At 38.3% G+C, this 20,868-nt stretch overlaps 1 protein-coding gene across 3 annotated transcripts in view; it reads left to right on the plus strand.

Moving 5' to 3' along the window:
- LOC129774902 (hemicentin-1) overlaps window positions 1-20,868 on the plus strand; it is a 723,141-nt gene that overhangs the window by 665,743 nt on the left and 36,530 nt on the right. Inside the window, exons 15-16 of one of the 3 annotated variants that reach the window (XR_008742804.1) lie at window positions 2,955-3,230; window positions 15,762-15,983. Coding sequence is in view for 2 of the 3 variants with exons in the window: in XM_055778958.1 (XP_055634933.1) it covers window positions 2,955-3,230; window positions 15,762-15,889 (404 nt within the window). In the remaining variant the exon portion in view is untranslated. The remainder of the gene's footprint in view (window positions 1-2,954; window positions 3,231-15,761; window positions 15,984-20,868) is intronic. The other 2 variants (XM_055778958.1, XM_055778959.1) reach the window with 2 other exon arrangements.

Consider the following 20,868-nt stretch of genomic DNA (forward strand, 5'->3'; position numbering starts at 1 on the left):
CCATTAAAAATAAAGCAACTTCATGATTTTAAGTGTATTTCACCTCAAAATATCACGAAATCGTAAGTATTTTCAACTTGTTTTTTTTGTTTCTTCCCCATAAACTTCGTATTCAATGTAATCAATGACGATATTTTTTGGTTACCTATCCACATATACTTCATCTACAATTCCACCCTGTTATGTTTTACACTGATATTAATTAATCGTTTTCAGTTAGACAGTTGAACTTCCTGCCAGAAGCTAATTTTCTTTTTCTATTTTTGTTCGTTACGAACCGTTTGACGGTTATGAGTATATATAACAAACGGCCCCTCTTCAGGGCTACTATTTGAAGTTTCAGAAGAGTTAAACTAACAGATTTCAAAACAATCAAAAGAATTGCATTAAATAACAACTGTCCTACGTCAAACTTCCGTCCGTGTCCCTAGGCTCAGAATCTTCTACTTTTTCAAGTTTGGAAACAAAACAAAAGTCGTGCTGCGTGAATGAACTACACGATATGTAATCTCTCTTGCGATACTGACACCATCGGGCGATGAGGCTGAGTAATTATCGGGCCGCCCTCGATCTTGAACCGTTATGAGGAGTCCCACTTTTCAGTCCAAAAACCTCGCAGATAACGTTCGAGAAAGATGTTTCCCGTCTACGAAATGGCACCCAATTTTCCAATTAATCCTCCTCACCACGCCCAATTGCTGCAATGCTGCGTTCATTCCAACTCACACTTCCCCAACAACATGCTGACAACCGCCCACAAAAGAAAGGCAATAAAAGATACGCGCCATCATCGGGGCTTATCGCCATGATTCAATTAAATTGAAAATATTAAATAAACGAATGTAAACATTCAATTAAAATCGAGCGTGTAAACAAGTTAAAAACAATTCCCCGGCAATACAATTAATATAAATATATTTCATTTCTCCGTCAGTCTGACTGCTAGCTGAACTTTTTTGTTGTTGTTTTTTTTTGTCTTCTGCGCCGCGGTTACCGAAGCGGCCTATAGCCTATTACTTGCGTATAATTTAATATTCATGTCGCATACAAAGCTGGCCAAATTATGATCTTGGAAAATGCGCTTGAAAGGACAGCCTGGAAAATGTACATGACGAACAAGCGAACGCTTCTTCCAGTAATTTCATTAATTTTATTTGGTTCGTTTCTCTGACGCCGTGCTGTGTTATTAGTTTCCACTTTTAGGCCTTACTTGACATGCCAGAAAATTTGAGAAAATATTCGCATAAACCATAGTAATTGTCATTTTTAACAGATACAGATAATATTCAAATGAGTGATGTTTTTTTGTACATAACCAACTTTAACATGTATTAGGGTGGCAGCCAAAATGGTCATGTCAAATTTCAAAAACCGACCATGCACATTTTGTTTATTGGCACAAAAAAATGACCTGTGCAAAGTTTCTGCTCAATCGGACATAATTTAGGGGTGCCTCAGAGCGCTCAAAGTTTTGATTTTTTTTATTCTCTTCCGAAGGAAATTTGGAAAATCGAAAAAAAATCGATTTCAAACGACTTGAAAACGTTGAGATCGGGTGTCATCTCGAAAAAAATTTTTGGCCGAAAATTAACCTTCTGGGACTTGGCAATGAGTGGCAATGAAAACCAAAACTCATTTCCAATTGAATATGAGGGCGAATTTCTTCATAGCCCGCTGACTATCCTCAATAGGATATGACTTTGCCGAGCCCAGGTTAGAATAATTTGTAGTATCGAAGATCAAAATTGGGTTTGGGAAAAATTAGACCTTTCTGAGGATTTTATAACACATATGACATTTTCATCCTTATCTGGACAGCAAATACATTACAACTTTACATTTAACATAAGTTTTATTTCTATTTCGTTAATCGTGTGAAACCTCAATCAAATGTTTTTTTTTTATTCCGGATTACATTGTGTTGCAACAATCTTCGACAAATTATATAAATAATAGTAATTTATAATTTTCCCGCTGAACATTTTATTTTTTTTTTATTTTCTTCAAGTTGGTGCTACTTTTAGTGGTCACCATGCCAACTTTGAGCGCAATCTGTCATTTAATTTGTTTACAGTGTCATCAAGAACAAGTTAACTTTTTTTGCTAGGCGATTTTTGATGTTGTCATTCGTAATTCCTTCCGGAGGGCCAAAAAGTGAACGAAGAGCAGGGCAACATATTTAACTGAGGATCGTCTAAGGAGCCATCGGCCTTCGCATTCAATTGGAAATGAATTTTTGCTTCTTCCAGCAATTTCTGTCAACATAAATCAAAAGTTATTCGAGCCCTTACGTCGCTATCTGGTCATCGTAGGTCCGTGCTCATTTAATTTTTCACCGTCAAATGGATTTCACGGTATATTGAAAATAGCATTAGTCCTGCACTCGAAGCGAAGCCACTAAGAGGAGATTCGATTTTCATGTTTCGTCTTCAAAAATGTTGGACCCTGACAAAAAGTGATTACCTACGGCCACATTTGTAAAAGAATAACACTTGGATTTTGCACCACGATAATGCACGTGATCTATCGATCATTGTGAACGAATTTTTGACCAAAAATGGCTCGAATGTAATTGAACAAGCATCGTACTCTCCAGATATGGCGTGTGACTTTTTCCTATTTCCGAAACTCAATTTATCGCTTCGTAGGACCCGTTTTGACTGCATTGAAGATATAAAAACAAATGCGCTACGTGAACTGAGGACTGGATTGTTCGTTGGAAAAAGTGTATTGCTTCAGGAGGACCCTATTTTGAAGGCAATAATAGAAATTTTGATATAAATAAAGCATTTTGTTCAAAAACACAAATTCCTCGCATATATTTGACATAATGTATATATACATGTACATGAGAGACAATTTTGCCTATTTGCTCTCACTCTACATCATCTCCTAGTGGCAAATATTCATTTTCATGTCTATTGTGTTTTCTTTTCTTCCTTTTCTATGCCTAGGTCCGCATGCTGAATTCCAATTATCGCCCATCCTATCGATAGGGATATTTATTGGCATTTTAACGGTGATAATCTGCATAATAATCGCCGTTACTGCCGCACTGAAGCTACGGACGAATCAAACTGCCAAGACGCACCACACCGGCACCGGAGGAGGTGGCGTCCTCGGCAAACGTCCCGGTAATCTACCAATTAAGGAGAAAATCTCGTTACCGCTCAGCCAGTCGGAGGACATGTACGATGAGAAAAATCCAGACGTGGTCCCGGCAAACGAAGGTAAGTTTGGCACTGCCATCGCTGGAAGCCAACAGTTGCATATTGATCAGTTCCCAGCATCCTTCCCTCGGTATCGGCAGGGATTGAACATTTTTTGTTGTTTCGCTTCTTTTCGTGCTCCAAGCTCCTAGCCTTTTTTCTGCATGTTCTTAATATTATGCCTGCCGCCCTGTAATCTCGTTTATTAAGTCGTTAAGAATCGCTAGCCGGTTGCAGCCGTAACCTGTTTTAGGATTCCGGGAAGGATCATCGAATAGATAAAGCGATGAAAATGAGTCCTTTTAGCGGGGTATGTAACATTGAATGGAATGAGTTTTCGAAGCTAATAGTAGTGTATTTTTTCTATCGAGCGAAGCTAGTATAATGAATATGGAATACCTTTTCTGAAATAGTAGGAAATAATCATTCAGGTTCTACCGATTTGAATATATTATAAAAGACTCCTTGGAAAACTTAAAGCTTTCATGAATTGATAGTATCAATCGAGTAGCGCTTCCCATTCTAAACAGTATGCGGAAACTGAAAGTGTTAGTTTGAAAACTGCTTTCAAACTACAGTTATTCGATATTGCTTTGTTTCCAATATTCTTGTTGAAGTACTGTTAACAATGTGACCCACCGACAGACAGCCTTTTATAATCGTTCGAACAATCAATTACATATATTTTTACACTGTTTGTACCAGTAGTCCCATCTTTAACCCTCCTATACTCGCCCATAGGTCTGACAGACCGAGAGTACATGAGGTGGCTTGAACGATTTCGACGTGCGAGTAGTTTGGATGTGTTGGACCTCTTGTTTGGGCGCTCTTTTGATAACTGAAAAGAAAATGTCAATATCAAAATAGATGTATAAGTCTGCACAAAATGAGTGGTGTTCAGTTTTTTTTTAAATGCACAAGCCAAAGGACCACGTCAAATCAACCAAATTTTAATCGTACAGGGTTTTCCAACTTTAAATTCCGAAAGTAAATCGAAATAAAACACACTTAGAATTCGAATTTCGATGAAACTTTTATTTCAAATTAAAGTTTGGTTAAAGTTTATGCCGTTATGTGTGAAATACAACATCATTCAAATGTCCACCTAGGGCTTCCTCGCACACCTTGATCCGGAACAGGTAGTTTTCGATGACTTTTCGGCACATATGGGGCGGTATCTCGGTCATAAGTTCACGAATGTTGTCTTTCAAATGTTCAAGAGTTTGCGGAGAGTTGGCATAGACACGGTCTTTCGCATAACCCCACAAAAAAAGTCTAGCGGGTTCAAATCGCATGATCTGGACCGCCAATTGGCATCACCAAAACGCGAAATTATGCGTCCCTCAAATTTCGTTCGCAATATGGCCATGTTCGGTCGTGTTGTGTGACACGTGGCGCCGTCCTGCTGAAACCACATGTCTTCCGTATCCATATCTTCAATTTGTGGCAAAAAAAATCGGTTGACATGCGGCCATAGCGCTCACCATTCACAGTTACCGTCTCGCCGTCCTCAATTTCAAAGAAATACGACTCGATGACTCCACCAGACCATAATGCGCACCAAACAGTGACTTTTGGCGGATGCAATGGCCTCTCAACAATCACGTGTGGATTTTCTGAGCCCCATATACGGAAATTTTGGGTGTTCACATAGCCACCGGGCTCGAAATTGGGTGTTCACATAGCCACCACGCTCTAATTTTTGTACCAGCTGGACTTTATATGGATGGAGGTGCAAGTCCAAATGCAAAATTCGCCAAAATGATGTGTTTGACAAGCCCAATTGCTGAGCACGCCGTGGAATCGAAACATTCAGGTCATCCTCCACACTGGCAGCAACAGCAGCAATATTTTCGGCCGAACGCACATTACGATGATGCACAGGTTTCACAATATTCGCTACGGATCCAGTTTGTTCGAATTTACGCACTACATTAGCGATTGTGTGCTCTGTAGGCCGTCCATGACGACCAAAATCCGTCCGTAATTCTCGAAAAACATTTGCCGATTTTAATTTAATTATTATAATTTAACAAAAATTAACACGTTGTGCGATGCTAAAACGATCCATATTGTAAAATGGCAGACATTCAACTAACGATATGACGCTTTGGTTGACAGCTATGTCAAACGGTTGTCAGCGCAGGGCTGTATACTTTCGGAAGCCCGAAATGAAAAACCCTGTATTATCAAATGCAGAAACTATTTGTTTCTTGAATTCAGAATCTTACCGTTCGAAACATTTGTTCACGGCGAGGGTAAGGTATGTGATTGTATTTCCAAAATAAAAGCAATAGATCATCAATTCAATTCACAAACAGACAAAATTTTGTCACACAAAGTTAAACTATATCCATGACATAAAATTCAAGGGTTAGACGGGACAACCCTTTAACTTGATCGTATCTAATGAGCTAACATGCTTTCAAGTTTCATCAAAGTTGATGTTGGTGTATGTTCCAGCTAGACGAAATCTAGTACCATACATCTGAAAAAATGAGATGTGGCTGTGAAGAATCACCAACCTTTGCATTTCTGCATGTGTTCAGATTAGGGCTTGTGACATATATACCAAAATATGTATTTTGGATAGAAACAATAGAACTCATGAAGGCCAGAAAATAGGAAGTTCTGAAGCAAACATCCAATCTAATGTTATCAGATTCAAGGGCTTCAAGATTATCGGATTCAATATATCCATTATTACGGATTTCATCAAATAGCACTTCGCCACCATATTCTCTGTGTGGATTGTGTGGTAGTCACTATTGAATTTATTATACCCAGTATAAATATCGTTCATGTCATATGTTTCTGTATCAATGAAAAAGTGGGTGGTCATCGTTACAGGTAATAATCAAGTGGAGGGTAAAGCGAATAACTGCTTACATCTCGTTTTTCTCTTCCAATCAATCGCTCTTTCTATTTCTGTCAAATTTACAAAAGAAAAATACTTAAAATCTTGACCATGGCAAGATTTCTCATTTTTGTACATAAACACACCACGCATCTCCATCGAAACCGAAAATTGTATGAACAAAGAGAGTACAGTACCTCGCGTCTCCATTAATACGCTGAACCCCGTGTCGGTCCGTAGTGATCTTTTCGTTAGGAAACGTTAATCACTGGGACTGGCATTTGTAAAGTAAGGAAAATAATGATGTCCACGATACATGACTACTTTTTAGTCGAATTTCTGACTATTCTTTTTATATAACCTGACCTGGCAAACGTTGTTCTACTATAGAAATTATTTCTATTGAATATGTTGGTTGTTGAATAACAAATAACTAATATATTGTAAGTGTATTTAAATGGTTTAACGATCTACACATACGTGAAACGTTCGTGACTCTTGTTTTCATACTTGTGTTTGACATACCGAGGAATAGAGCGCCAAGTCGATGACCACCGACAAAATCGCAAATAAACACAAACCATTCCATTTCCGATATATTTCATTCATGAATCTGACATGTGTGTTCTCTTGAACGTTAAAAGAGTAATATATTTTTGTCGTAGAGTAGATAAATTTATATAAAAGATAAAGTAGATTAATTTATCTTTATCTGAAAGAAAATCAATATAAATTTCGTTGTTGCAAATGTGTTGTTCTCCATCGAACCACAAAACTTAACACTAATATGAGCATTGAATGTTTGCTCAGCTGAGGCGAATATGGCACTACCGAACTATTTTCCATGTCAATGGCTGCGTTGTTAATTTTTATGAATGATTTCCGTCATTCTCAGTATTTTTTCGTTGATTTATTGAACATCCACCTAGGATTACGGTCGTGTCACTGGTGAAATCTTTTAGAGAATGCAGTGTACATTTTCCACCTGTTATATTGTTATGCTGTTATATTGAATCATTCGAAAGCTGAATGAACGAACTTCAAGGTAAAGGTAAATAATGATCCATCTGCATAAAAGCGAAAACATTCGATTAACCCTTTGCGGTCCTTTGTCTGCTCTCCGCCACCACAGCAAAAAAGTATACTTGTATCTTATGCAACAGTATATCGATTCACACTTTTTCTATAAGTTCACGAATCTAAACGGTACTACTATGAATAATACATAACAGTACTCAATATAAACAAAAGATCACCCATTCTTTAGTCTTAATGGAAAACTCCATGTATTGCGGCAAAGAGCATTGTTCTGTAGGTTCAAAAAAAAGAATAAAGGCGGAAGAGCCAAACTAATTATGTTGGTGATACATGCGAACACCTGAACACACTAAATCACATTTTTTAGTGTATACTTACATGAAATTTACATAAAAATAAATAAATCTTGTTCATCTTTCATCATCTCACAAGTTTTACATATCCCGCACATAATCTTACAAAGTTATACATCACTGCTTTTTCAAGTAAAAATAATTCCGACCGCAAAGAGTTAAAGCTCAGGACACCTTGATTTCGGAATCATACAATCGACTTTATTTTTGGATCACTAAAGCTGGATTTAGAGCAATGTGGTGAGACGGATATCTGATCGGATTTTTTGTTACGTTATGTGATAATGAATGAAATTTAGGCCCGCAATCACAAACCTGAACAAAAAGAACGCCGGCTTAATAACATTTTGTTACACGGAGAAGTGGTTGTCGAATTTTTCGGGCTGAGATTTCAGGAATAATGATCTGCTTACCAAAAATCTTATTCCATGTTCTAAAATCATATCACTTTGATTATAGAAAACCACATGACCCGCTAAAAGTAGTTAAAAAGTAGTATTTTTTGGTAAATAATGGGTTTCTTAATAGAGGTATCAAACTTTTAGATGACAACACTTTCTGATGTAGGGATCATTTCGACATATGTTAAAAAAATTATGTCAGACAGAACGTAACAGATACCGGCTTTTTCTAGCATCATTATCATCGTCAATGTGAAGAAGCTGTGGTTCAACAACACGTTGTATATTAACACATACTGTAAAGCATAAATGTTGTAGAATTTCATGCAAACTAAATGTATTTGCGAAAAATCCATCAAACGTTCCACAATTGTAGATAATGGTTGAGACACAAGACACAGACACAAGTCACAGTCTCGCTATAGCTAACAGACAGCAGTCTTCCTCAGTACCGATGTCAGACACACCTGCTCGATACAAAGGAAGAATGGATATCGCACACAGTGGTGCAATTTTGTTCGGTGCATGTACCGCGTGAATTTTCCTCCGTCTGGTGATGAAGGCTTCTGTATTTTTGCACCACATCATGTACTGGAGTGTAAGTTTAGAATTTCGAAAACGAGAGCGTTACGTTTGAGGAGCAAGGAAAAATACGTTTATACCTCTGTGTCGGCTAAACGAAGTGACATGTCCATCACTTTCGACTGATTAAAGTTGTATGAGTGATGTTTGTTACTTATTGATCCAAAACTTTCTTCCATAACTCAAAAACTGCTTTGGAACCGAATTAATGAAATCACAAAAATCTATAAATGTGCTTAAAAGTCCATCGAAGTCGATATTGACCAGCGATTGGTGCACGTCGTCAGATGGCCGTGAAGTACTACACATATTGTGCTCGCGCTGGGCAGCCTCAGTTTATTTTTTGCTACCGTGTTGAATGCCCGTTCGACATTTGTCACCACAAAACGCACAAATTTCGTGTATTGTTCTCGCGAGAACAGGAATGAATCGTGAATCACCCATCTTCAACCACTTCTTCAAAACCACACAAGCTCGTCGGACCTTTTGACCTACAGTTATTTTAAAATTTTAGATAAATTCTGAAATAATATCCAAAGTAATCAAAGGCGAATTGATTTTTATAATTTTTTGCTGGAGCTTCTGTTACGCTTTCTCAGACTCTCAGACTTTCTCAGTTCATTTACCTCTATCCTTAAAAAAGGCCAATTTGGAAAACAAATTCTGTCTGGAGAAAGGCCATCTGAAAAGCCTTGCTGCTGTCGCTAGAGCATGACAGAACAATCGCGAATACCTTATTGGTGACTTTTCCGATCCGATCAACTGATTTCTGTGAATTCGAGTATTGTTTCCGAGTTAGAGATGGCGTCAAAATGCTGCGCATTTCAAACTGGTTGTGAAGAAGGTAGTTTTCAGCGGCGAGAACTGCGTTCTTCGGTGGAAAACTGAAGATGAAAATTTGTTGCGCATCGGTTACTGTCGACCCAGCCACCTTACCATAAATCCTATTCGGTTCGGATTTCGTAGTCCTACGTGAACGATGCGATCATATCTTGAACACCACCCTTCTTTATAATTTAGTTTGCGACCCGGAGCACCATAAAATACACGTGTTTTTGGCCCCTCTGCAAAAAAGGTTTAGTACCGCTGATCTAGAAGATACAAAATAGAATACTGCAGACAACTATAAAGGAGGTGGATAGATGGTCTAAAAGCGCTGGATCTACTAACTCACGAACTACCTAAAATGCAAATAATCTTGAGATATCTATTTTGTTCAAAGGAGCGCAAACGGGATCATTACAATAACCACAGACGCAGAGAATATTGTTCCGATTAAACTTGATGCTCAAGATTCTTACTTGGTAAACTCAACTCACTATAACATTTTATAAGATTTACAAACCAACTGAAAAAAAATCATGTAATTTACTGCCGTTCTACGCATAGTTGTCCCATGTTCCAAAATCAACAACTGAGAAAAAACGCAAAATTTTTCAAAACTTTATAGCATACTTGCGGACCCGGCGAACTTCGTCCCACCTAAAAAAGATTTTTGATATGAAAACATTCGAATATTTACATTTTCTTATTAAGCAGGATAAGAGAATTAAGCATTCGAATATTTACATTTTCTTATTAAGCAGGGCTCAATCCTAGAACTATTAATTAATAGATCTTTTTATTTGCCGTTTTAGAATGTTCTCTTTCTCTAACAATCCATCATCATCTTTCCTTGACAATCCATCACCATTTACGCTTCACACCAACGCAACATGAAAAACAATTCCGTCAACTCAAATTGCAATGGGCCGAACAAGGCCTTCAACGATGTTACTTCAGGACATATGAAAATTCAATCTTCTGAATTTTGCCATTTTAGCGAATTTTCCCATTTTTCTTCAAAGTTTTACGAAAAAAAACAAAGATTTATTCGATTTAACATTGATCTACAACAAAATTTTCAGCACCTCCCATAGTCTTCAGTTTCCTTGCTCAGTGTATATTGCTGAATTGGCAGCGATACACTGGGCGCTGGACAGCGTCGCCTCACGACCTGTTGAACACTATTACATAGTAACGGATAGTCTTAGCTCCGTCGAAGCTATCCGTTCAGTGAGGCCGGAAAAGCACTCGCCGTACTTCCTTGAGAGAATACGAGAAAATTTGAGTGCTCTATCCAGACGCTGTTATGTTATTACCTTTGTGTGGGTCCCTTCTCATTGCTCAATTCCGGGTAATGAGAGGGCTGACTCATTAGCAAAGGTAGGTGCGATTGAAGGCGATATTTATCAGCGTCAAATCGCCTTCAATGAATTTTACTCTTTAGTCCGTAAAAATACCATCGCTAACTGGCAACGCAAATGGAACGAAGATGAATTGGGCCGGTGGTTTCACTCGATTATCCCTAAGGTTAGCCTCAAACCATGGTTCAAAAGTCTGGACTTGAGTCGGGACTTTATTCGCACCTTCTCCCGACTCATGTCCAATCACTGTTCGTTAGACGCGCTACTCTTTCGTTTCAATCTGGCCGGCAGCAATATCTGCGTTTGTGGCCGAGGTTACCACGACATCGAACACGTTGTTTGGTCGTGTGAGGTGTATCTTGTTGCCAGATCGAATTTAGAGAACTCCCTTCGGGCTAGAGGAAGGCAGCGCAATGTGCCGGTGAGAGATGTGTTGGCTCGGTTAGACCTTGATTACATGTCCCCAATATATGTTTTCCTTAAATCTATCGATGTTCGTGTGTGATTATCCTTATATCCTTATACCCTCCATTTCTTCCTTTATGAGTAATTGGTCCGCTTGCTATAAACAGGAGAATGAAATGTAAATTCACAATAGATGTACGAATAGATTTAAGAATTGAGTGTGTGTGATTATCAACATTGTAATAATTTCCTTATACCCCATCCTTTTCCTGGGAAAAATATGTCACCCTTCTAATCTCGAGTTCTCCGCGAGTAATCGGTTTCCCACATTACTAACCATAGATTTAAGAAAATTGTTCATATATATAGTTTTAAAAATATATTTAAGATTTCGGCTCCTTTAAACTTATGTAACTGAGCCTGTAAAAAAAAACGAATTTATAAAAAAAAAAACATTGATCTATGAGCAGAGACAAATACAAAAAAAATTAAGAAGTCTCAAATCGGACGATTCCTTCCTCGGGTTTTGCGCTTAGCATCACATTTGTTGAATCCTTTTTAAAGGGTGTGTCACATCAAATTGCATCACGGAAAAAACGCTGTAGAAATTCGCTCAGTAGACCGATCCTTTTGAAAATTTTAGACAGTAAAATAAAAACTATTGAACAACTTTTGGCATTTTCCTTTTATTCATACTTCGAGCCCAAGCCCGTATGCTCGCACCTTCCTCTTTACCCCGTCCATAAGGTTCTGTACAACGTCAGGTTGTAGTTTTTTTTTAACAGAAATTCATTTTCTCTTGAAGTCCGCCTCCGATTTGACAACTTTTGGGTTCTTCCGGAGGGCCTGCTTCATAATCGCCCAATATTTCTCTATTGGGCGAAGCTCCGGCGCGTTGGGCAGGTTCATTTCCTTTGGCACGAAGGTGACCCCGTTGGCTTCGTACCACTCCAACACGTCCTTTGAATAGTGGCACGAAGCGAGATCCGGCCAGAAGATGGCCGGCCCTCGTGCTGCTTCAATAGTGGTAGTAAGCGCTTCTGTAGGCACTCCTTAAGGTAAACCTGCCCGTTTACCGTGCCGGTCATCACGAAGGGGGCGCTCCGCTTTCCGCAAGAGCAGATCGCTTGCCACACCATGTACTTTTTGGCAAATTTGGATAGTTTCTGCTTGCGAATCTCCTCCGGAACGTTGAATTTGTCCTCTGCGGAGAAGAACAACAGGCCCGGCAGCTGACGAAAGTCCGCTTTGACGTAGGTTTCGTCGTCCATTACCAGGCAATGCGGCTTCGTCAGCATTTCGGTGTACAGCTTCCGGGCTCGCGTCTTCCCCACCATGTTTTGCCTTTCGTCGCGGTTAGGAGCCTTCTGAACCTTGTATGTACGCAGGCCCTCCCGCTGCTTGGTCCGCTGGACGAATGAACTTGACAAATTCAGCTTATTGGCGACATCCCGGACCGAACTTCTCGGATCACGTCTAAACAGCTTAACTACGCGCTTGTGATCTTTTTCACTGACGGAGCAACCATTTTTGCCGTTCTTCACCTTCCGGTCGATGGTTAGGTTCTCGAAGTATCGTTTTAATACTCTGCTGACCGTGGATTGGACGATTCCCAGCATCTTACCGATGTCCCGATGTGACAACTCCGGATTCTCGAAATGAGTGCGCAGGATTAATTCACGACGCTCTTTTTCGTTCGACGACATTTTTCCAAATTTACGAAAAATTGACAGTGAAGCATGGCCAACGTGATCTATACACTCTTATCTGATTATAAGCGAAAGCTGAAGATATAATTCCTAAAAATTAAATTTCTACAGCGTTTTTTCCGTGATGCAATTTGATGTGACACACCCTTTATTTATATGGAAATGAAATCATTATCAGGCACGATTTTTGTTCAAGATTTTACCCGACCTGCAGAGAATGTAAAAGAGTGAACATTTTACATAGAACACATATTTGGTACGTTAGAGTTAATTTTAATACATGATTTTTGTTTCAAAAGCGTGCTTATTCCACCTGAAAATTCATTACTATTTTCACGAATACATGCTGTAATATCATGAAAATTAATTGTATTTTGACATGACAATAGCAAAGGCTGTGTAGGCGTTGCTCACGATAGTGTCTCGCAAGAGAACGTATTCCTTCTTACACCGCTTCTGTTGATCGTGTCGTAAGAATCGCAGTCGTTCGCTCTCTTCTTCGCGTAAATTTCGACCATAAATTGTTGAAACAGTTCTTGACAACGTAGAATGACGTTTTCCTGACCGCGTTAAATCATCGTATGATACATATAGAAATCCATCGAGCGCATTTTTTTGTTTGTTTCGTCTCCTTTGTTCATAATGTTTTTTTTAGTTGTTCATAATGTTCGTAAACATTAACTCAAAAAGAGTGATGATGATTATAGCGAATGAAGTTCCTATGGCAGGATTTTGTTGCTTACTTTTGTAATACACGTATTGTTCTTTCAGAACAGTTGGGGGATTCTTCGTCAAAGAAATTTCTTCTGATTTGCACATTTGTCACACATATTGTAGAGCTTGTCACTCAGAATACATTCAAGGCGTGTTGCGTGGCATAAGAATGTCAACAAAAATGACGCAAGTAATACTACGTTGAGACGGCGAACGTTAGTGCCATTGAGGAAGACTATGGAGAGTGTCTTGTTAACGGTGTGAGTCTCATCGCCGACTCCAGATTATTATTTCATTTTAGAATTCCACATAATCCACAGTTTCTCGCATTACAGTGCAGTCGCTTTTCATGATTCCAGCAACGGTTTCAATAACATGTGCGTTGGATCTACTCACATGATCTCCAGTTGGTGTTGGTGTGTAATCCGAGCAAGTGTGATTTAATAAATTTCAATAACCCATTGTGCTCATTCAATAAGGCTTCCTACTCGCCAGTGATGTGTCAAGCTTTAGGCTAATTGAGGTTACTTGGGCATATGTGGATGGAAGTACTATGGAGCAGACGTAGCGATATTTTTCATTTAACAACGTAAATAAATTCGTTTTGTTTGAGAAACGAACGGCGGATAAATGTATTATTTATATATTTTTTATAAAAATATTTAAATCTCGATGGAAAAATAAGGAATGAGAATAGTTAGAGAGTGATAATTGGTGGTTTTATGCATGTTTTGAAGTCAAATTTAAAAAATATATATATACAAAAAAATATATTCAGAATAAAAAAACATGTTTTTCTACATAGGGCTACACTAATCGGTACTAAATATACGCTAATCGGTATCCTAGCGGTATCATTCTAATGCCTAACGACCTATTCTAATACCTAAAATTTTTTTTGCGCATAATTTCATTGAAAATGGTCGAGCCGTTTCGGAGGAGTTCAACCACGAACATCGTGACACGAGATTTATATATATATATATATATATATATATATATATATATATATATATATATATATATATATATATATATATATATATATATATATATATATATATATATATATATATATATATATATATATATATATATATATATATATATATATATATATATATATATATATATATATATATATATATAGATTTACACTAGGTTTTTTATAAGCAGAAATCTATTTTTGATTGTAATGTGAAATGATCCGCTGACTTGAATGAATCAATATTGGTTACGGGCTTAAACATTCATGGTGGGACAGTTATGCCTAGAATTTCAACATGGGAACTTGATGTTGAACTTGATGTTATTTTTTGAAATACTGAGAACAAACAATAAGTTTTTTTGTGTTTTTCCGAAAGATTATGCATAAAAACATCGTTTTATGAAGAAAGGGAATGCAATTCTGCAATACTTTGCAGAATTTAGATCTCATTGTTATTAGGCATTCGCTAACAAGGTGTACACGTGCTCTGTTGAACTTTTTTTTATTTGTTTGAAAATTAGTTCGTTCTTCCAAACCAGAAATGAGAGCATTAGCCCTGCTGAAAGCGTGACATAAAATTCTTGAACTTGAAATCATAACTTTTTTTGTGTTTTGCCGGAAGATTAGGCATCAAAAAATCTTTTTATGAAGAAAAGTGAAAATTGGCAAAAAGTAACATGGGATAACTATGCGTAGAACGGCAGTTTACCAGTGTGAGGCAGAGCGTTATCGAGAAGGGAAATTACTTTGCGCCTGCTGATCGCTATTGCTGATCTTTTTCATTACAAATTATCATTCAATTTATTAAATTGGCGTTTGTAGATATAAAAAAATCAGATGCGTCAGTAAAAATCTCTAGGACTGTTTACATCACCATTTCATATTTGCGGATGATGAAAACTTGGTTTAGATCCTAATATTTTCACAAACAAAATGTAGCGTTTTGAAGAAACCAGAGATTTATTTCAATCAATTCATAAAAAAACCAAAGTGCAAATTTCAAAGTGTACCCCATCTAAGCAATTCAATAATTTAAATTAATCCCTTATAAACCCAAGCGGCACCTAACCAGCCTTTCACCATAATCTAATTAGCTGCGACATTTGTTTGTAATGGCACGCTACATGCGAAACAATCACCGCAATGCTACGATTCTTATCGAAATTCCCAATATCAAAGCACGCCCTTTAACCATATCATTGTCCATTCATTTTTAAACAACTATGACCACACTGGGTTCACTAGTACTGATTCCATACAGCAATATAAAAGTAACAAAAAAGATTTAGCTAACCAAAACATTTTCCGACATTTTCCAGATCCCGATTACAAATTAATATCAGCAAATCAGACCCCCACGGCGCTGCATAATTCATTATGCAACAGCAAACATGACATTATTGGTCGAACGATACTGGACGATAGCCGGAAAACGTATCTAAGCGGGGTAGGTTCATTTCATTAGCCTTGAGCACCATTAGCACAAGCGAGACGGCAGCAGGCACATTCGAGGCGCGTTCGATGGATGGAGAAAGCCTCTGGTACAGACTAACAGCAGAAACCACATCGAGAAAATTTTATTCAGCACACGAGGAAACTCAATGCGATACGTTCTCTGTCGGCAGGGTTGTCAGATGTTATGCCCTCTCTGTAAATAGACGCTCTCATTATATCGATCAAAGCGTCTGACAACGCTGCCCTCGGAAATTGCGACTCCCATTAAAATACGCACTATCTCTATTGATCATCGCCCTCCTGATAAAATACTTGCACACTTTCCAATTGAAATGCTAACCACATCGTAGATTCCTCCACCAACCCTCTTCGTGACACATTTTGCTTCGTAGCTTACATTGGAAATTATATGGGCAAAGCTCGAATGACAGAGCATTTTCCCTTTCCAAACAAGCCATTGAAATGGTTCTCTGCATTACCATATCGACAGTCCATTCATCATCATCATCAGCACCATCACACATCACACGTGTAACGCATCGAGTGTCATTTCAAACCGGAGACGAGGAAAGAACTGACTTCCGACTCAAACGAGGGAGGCAGTTTGTGAAAGAGCAACTTTGATTGAATAGGTTGATCAGCGGTGATTAGTTTCTGCTGTTCAAATACATCGCCTCTCCCACATCAACTCCTAACCCCAACGATGGCGTCTCCGTCTAGCAGATTCGCTGCCACGATGCTCATTTGCGAAATTACCTACCACTTCAGGAATATCATGAAGGTGGGGAAAAGTGCGTTTGAGGGCGATGAGTTTCCTTTAATCTACTCGTAGAAAGTAATTAGCTGCTCCATGCTGCTCCATGATGATGCAGATTGGAGGAACGCGCCATTAAAAGATGCCTGTAAGTGGTCTATAAACAGCACTGGTGTTTTTATTCCAGCAAATTCGCATAAAAGACAATTCTGCTAGAATGTTCTAAACAAATACAATGCAAAGAACTGTTACAAATTAAAATAGTCTCGAAACGGAATAGCAAAAAAAACAGACAACATTATCTTGGTGTACCCAACGGAAAAACTCATCTTCACGCAGAAACATCACAACTCTATCGCGTCGCGTAACAGAGTTGCAAAAGAATCTCTTGCTTCCAGAAACGTTTAATCCAACGTGGTTGTAAGAAAATAAGGCCATCAGCGATACGATTGCCAATGCTAAAGCACCTGAGTGTTTGCTCAGTGGGCCTGTTTGCAGCGGCAGCCGAGTTGATCACAATTCATCCCGCTAGTGGTCTGGAATTCCTATGCCGAGAAGAGCAAGCAATGAAGCGCCCTCTGGTACCTGGACGCCGCGTTATCGTGACTTCACATCACGATAGAAGCTAGTTGTGGGATCACGTGGGAAAAGAGCACATTGGATGCGAAATTTTTGTGACTTTAATTATCATGTTTTATGGTATATGTTACCTGAAACTCACTTTTCCAAAAACATCCCCCCGAATGTAACAGTTACTCGAATACAATATTTGTCAGAAAAAAAAGAAAAAATACAGTCAAATTATGATTTTTATCAAATTTTCTGATAATAATTCAGATCATTTCAATACATTGTTAAAGGAAACATACGAAGCAGAATTATATTCACGAAATTTTAAAAGAATTGTTTTTGTAGGCAACGCTAAGGAGGTATTTCCTACGTTTTATTTCGTGCTGCTTATTGAGACTATGAAGTAATGTATACACCACCCTAAATGTTTTATGGTCTCGTTGGTCTCGATATTTCAACAACCAAAAATAAAATTTCCCAATATTTCGCCTACAACAATACATTTAAATTGCAATTGAGTATTTTTCATGTAAAGTCTGAATACATATCCACCGCTGAACCTACTTTCAATCTTTTACTGGAAAATACCTTTCCCTTTCAACTAAAAGATTTCTGTAAAATTGCTAATGTGTATTCTTGGTTCTTGGTGTTTTTTTCAAAGAAAAAGAACGTTATATCGAATTGTACGAATCGTACGAAGCATAGAATAGAAATAAGAAATATAGCTCAGAATACTTTACATTGTTGTTGTTTGAGTATGGTTTGAAAATAATGATGATAAAATCCAACAAGGAGGTGAATCCAACCTTCCTCGTAATTTTTTTTCTTCCGACAGTTGTTTATTGTTTAGATAAATAACTAAATAATAAATAGAAAAAAAACATTGACACCAAAAATCAATTTCAATTATCAAATCCATGACAAGCAAAACATTTTTCTCTGACAATTTTTTACATCAATCAAACAAATTTGTAAAAATGATAAATAGGAACAAAAACCACCTAATGATGTTATCAGACCACTTCTCAAGTTTGTCCACATTTACTTTTTATATCCCATCTGTTTATTTTACCAGGTTCATTTAGCAATTCAGCTGTAACAGAACCGAATTTATTCGTGTACATTTTAATCTAACGATAATTTTATTACATATTACACAGTAGCAATTTTTTTGGCGTAAGAGTATTCCCAACTTATCCTTACACATTTTTATCTATTACCTTATCTATATCTATCTATATCTATTACACAGAAGATATTTAGGCGTAAGAGTATTCCTATTCTATCGACACACATGTCGCCTTTTTTGTTCGGCGTGAGCATATTCCTAATGTTCCAATGTTCATAGTTGGACCGTACACAGCGGGACTATGGACATGAGGCTTCCATTGTTGTGTTATAAATAGTACCAATTACCAATGCAGCAGGAGGACCATCCTGATACTGATATTTTACGCCCCAAGTACCACCACTTGTACACACGGAAACATGGTTGCGCCACGATATCAGTAACGCTGAGCTAGCTTCAACATACAGCACTTTTTGATGCGATCGGAATACTCAATGTGGCGGTGGGGTTTTTATTGCAGTTAAAGCCTCTATGAGTTGTAACTCGGTTGCTCTGGAAGCCTGCAGCAATCTCGAACAAGCCGTCGTTCACATAAAGCTTTTAAAGTCAACGATCTAAGTTTACGGAATTTACCTCCGACTTAACTCGCAACCGTCGTAGTATTCTGCAAACTTCACAGCAATTCAACAGCTTCACGAACATATTGCGGACTTTGCCAAGATCGTTGTAATCTAGTAATTGATTACTATCTTCCTAGTTCAATATGGGAAAAAGACAAGAGATTGTGCTGATCAAAATTATGATTGCTTCTGGTCTACACCAAATAAACAGCCTATTAATTTCAAATGGTCGGATACTCGATCTAGCATTCGTGAACGATACAAATGCTGTTGAGTTGATTGAACCGCCTTCAGTTTTCCTCTAACTCGACAACCGCCACATGCAGCGAACAATCTATGTGATTGTGGCGATGGCTACCACGACATCGAGCATATTGTCTGGTCATGTATCCGGTTCCATGTTGCCCGCTCTCAGCTGTCTAGAGCATTGAGGGCACAAGGCAGACAATCGGATATCCCCGTCCGGGATATCTTAGGTAACCGTGATCCTGATCTTCTGCTTCATCTATACCTGTTCCTCAAAGACGCCGATGTCAGCGTTTAATGATGTTTCCTCCGTTGTATCCCTGTATCATATCCCTCCTATCCGATCGATAAAGTTTTATTTAGCCGCAGCAATACATACACATACTCTTTACCGATACAAACGACACGAGCCGAAGATTGTGCATTCAACACTGGATTCCTCGAGTCGAGAGAGACGCACCACGCTAGATATGAGGTACAGACAGGACACTGCTGATTAATGGTCAGCTGCATCCCAATATGAAGTATCCCGTGTCGGGCACATGTACAAAACATTGGAGACTAGAACATCCCAATTGTGACAACAAATTGTAACACTAACCTCGAGCCAACCGCGAGTAATCTGTTACATATTACTAACATAGCTTTTAAGAAATATTGTCAAAACATTGTACCCCCGGCCCCGTCAGGCTAACGCCATATGAGCCTTTACAAAAAAATATATATTTTGGAAAAAAACCACCATATGCCGTTCGTTCTTCATATTGACGTTGATGACTTTTCTACAGGGTGGGCCATTTAAAGTGGAAGGATTTGTTTTTGCAATAGCAAAGTAAAGAAGTGGAATTTTAATTTTTTTTTTTGAAATTCATTTATTTTGGTCCAAGGAGATTTGTTCTAACTACTTTTTGATTATGATATCTCGTAAATGACCGCCTCTGGCCTTGACCGCAAAATGTGCCCTTTTTTCGGCATTTTCCATCACTTTGCCCAATGTTTCGGCCGATATGGCAGCAATTTCTTGTCGGATATTGTCTTTCAGCGCATCCCCATAAAAAAAAGTCAGGAGGCGTCAAATCAGGTGATCTCGGTGGCCAGTCATAATAGCCGTTTTTCGATATTAATCTTCCGGGGAACATTTCGCGCAATAATTTGGTCGTGGCAGCCGCATGTAGCGCCATCCTGTTGGAACCAGTAATTCACCAATTCATTTTCACGAACAAATGGCAATAAAAAATCGGTTATCATTGTCCGATAACGCTCCCCATTCAAGGTTACCGTTGCTCCATTTTCGTTTTCAAAGAAGTACGGGCCGATGACTTTATCGGCATAAATGCCACACCACACAGTAACTTTTTGGTCGTAAAGAGGGTGCGTTTCGATGAATTGAGGGTTTTCAGTAGCATAAAACCGACAATTTTGTTTATTCACTCCTCCATTCAAGTTGAAATGCGCCTCATCAGACATTATGATTTTTTGCCAAAAGCCACAATTGAGAAGTTATTTTGAATGTACAGCTGAACAATTTCAGCGCGTTGTTTAGGTGTGTATTGTTCCATGGTTAAAATTGTACTGAAATGACGCTTCCAACGCGGTATGACATTTGTTAATCTGACATCTCTGTCAAAAGTTATGGGGTTGCCAGATGCTTCCACTTTAAATGGCCCACCCTGTATGTACTTATTTATTTATTTATTTGCCAACAGATACAA

The sequence above is a fragment of the Toxorhynchites rutilus genome, chromosome 3 (genome assembly GCF_029784135.1).
Source record: "Toxorhynchites rutilus septentrionalis strain SRP chromosome 3, ASM2978413v1, whole genome shotgun sequence".
Classification (NCBI taxonomy): Eukaryota; Metazoa; Arthropoda; class Insecta; order Diptera; family Culicidae; genus Toxorhynchites; species Toxorhynchites rutilus.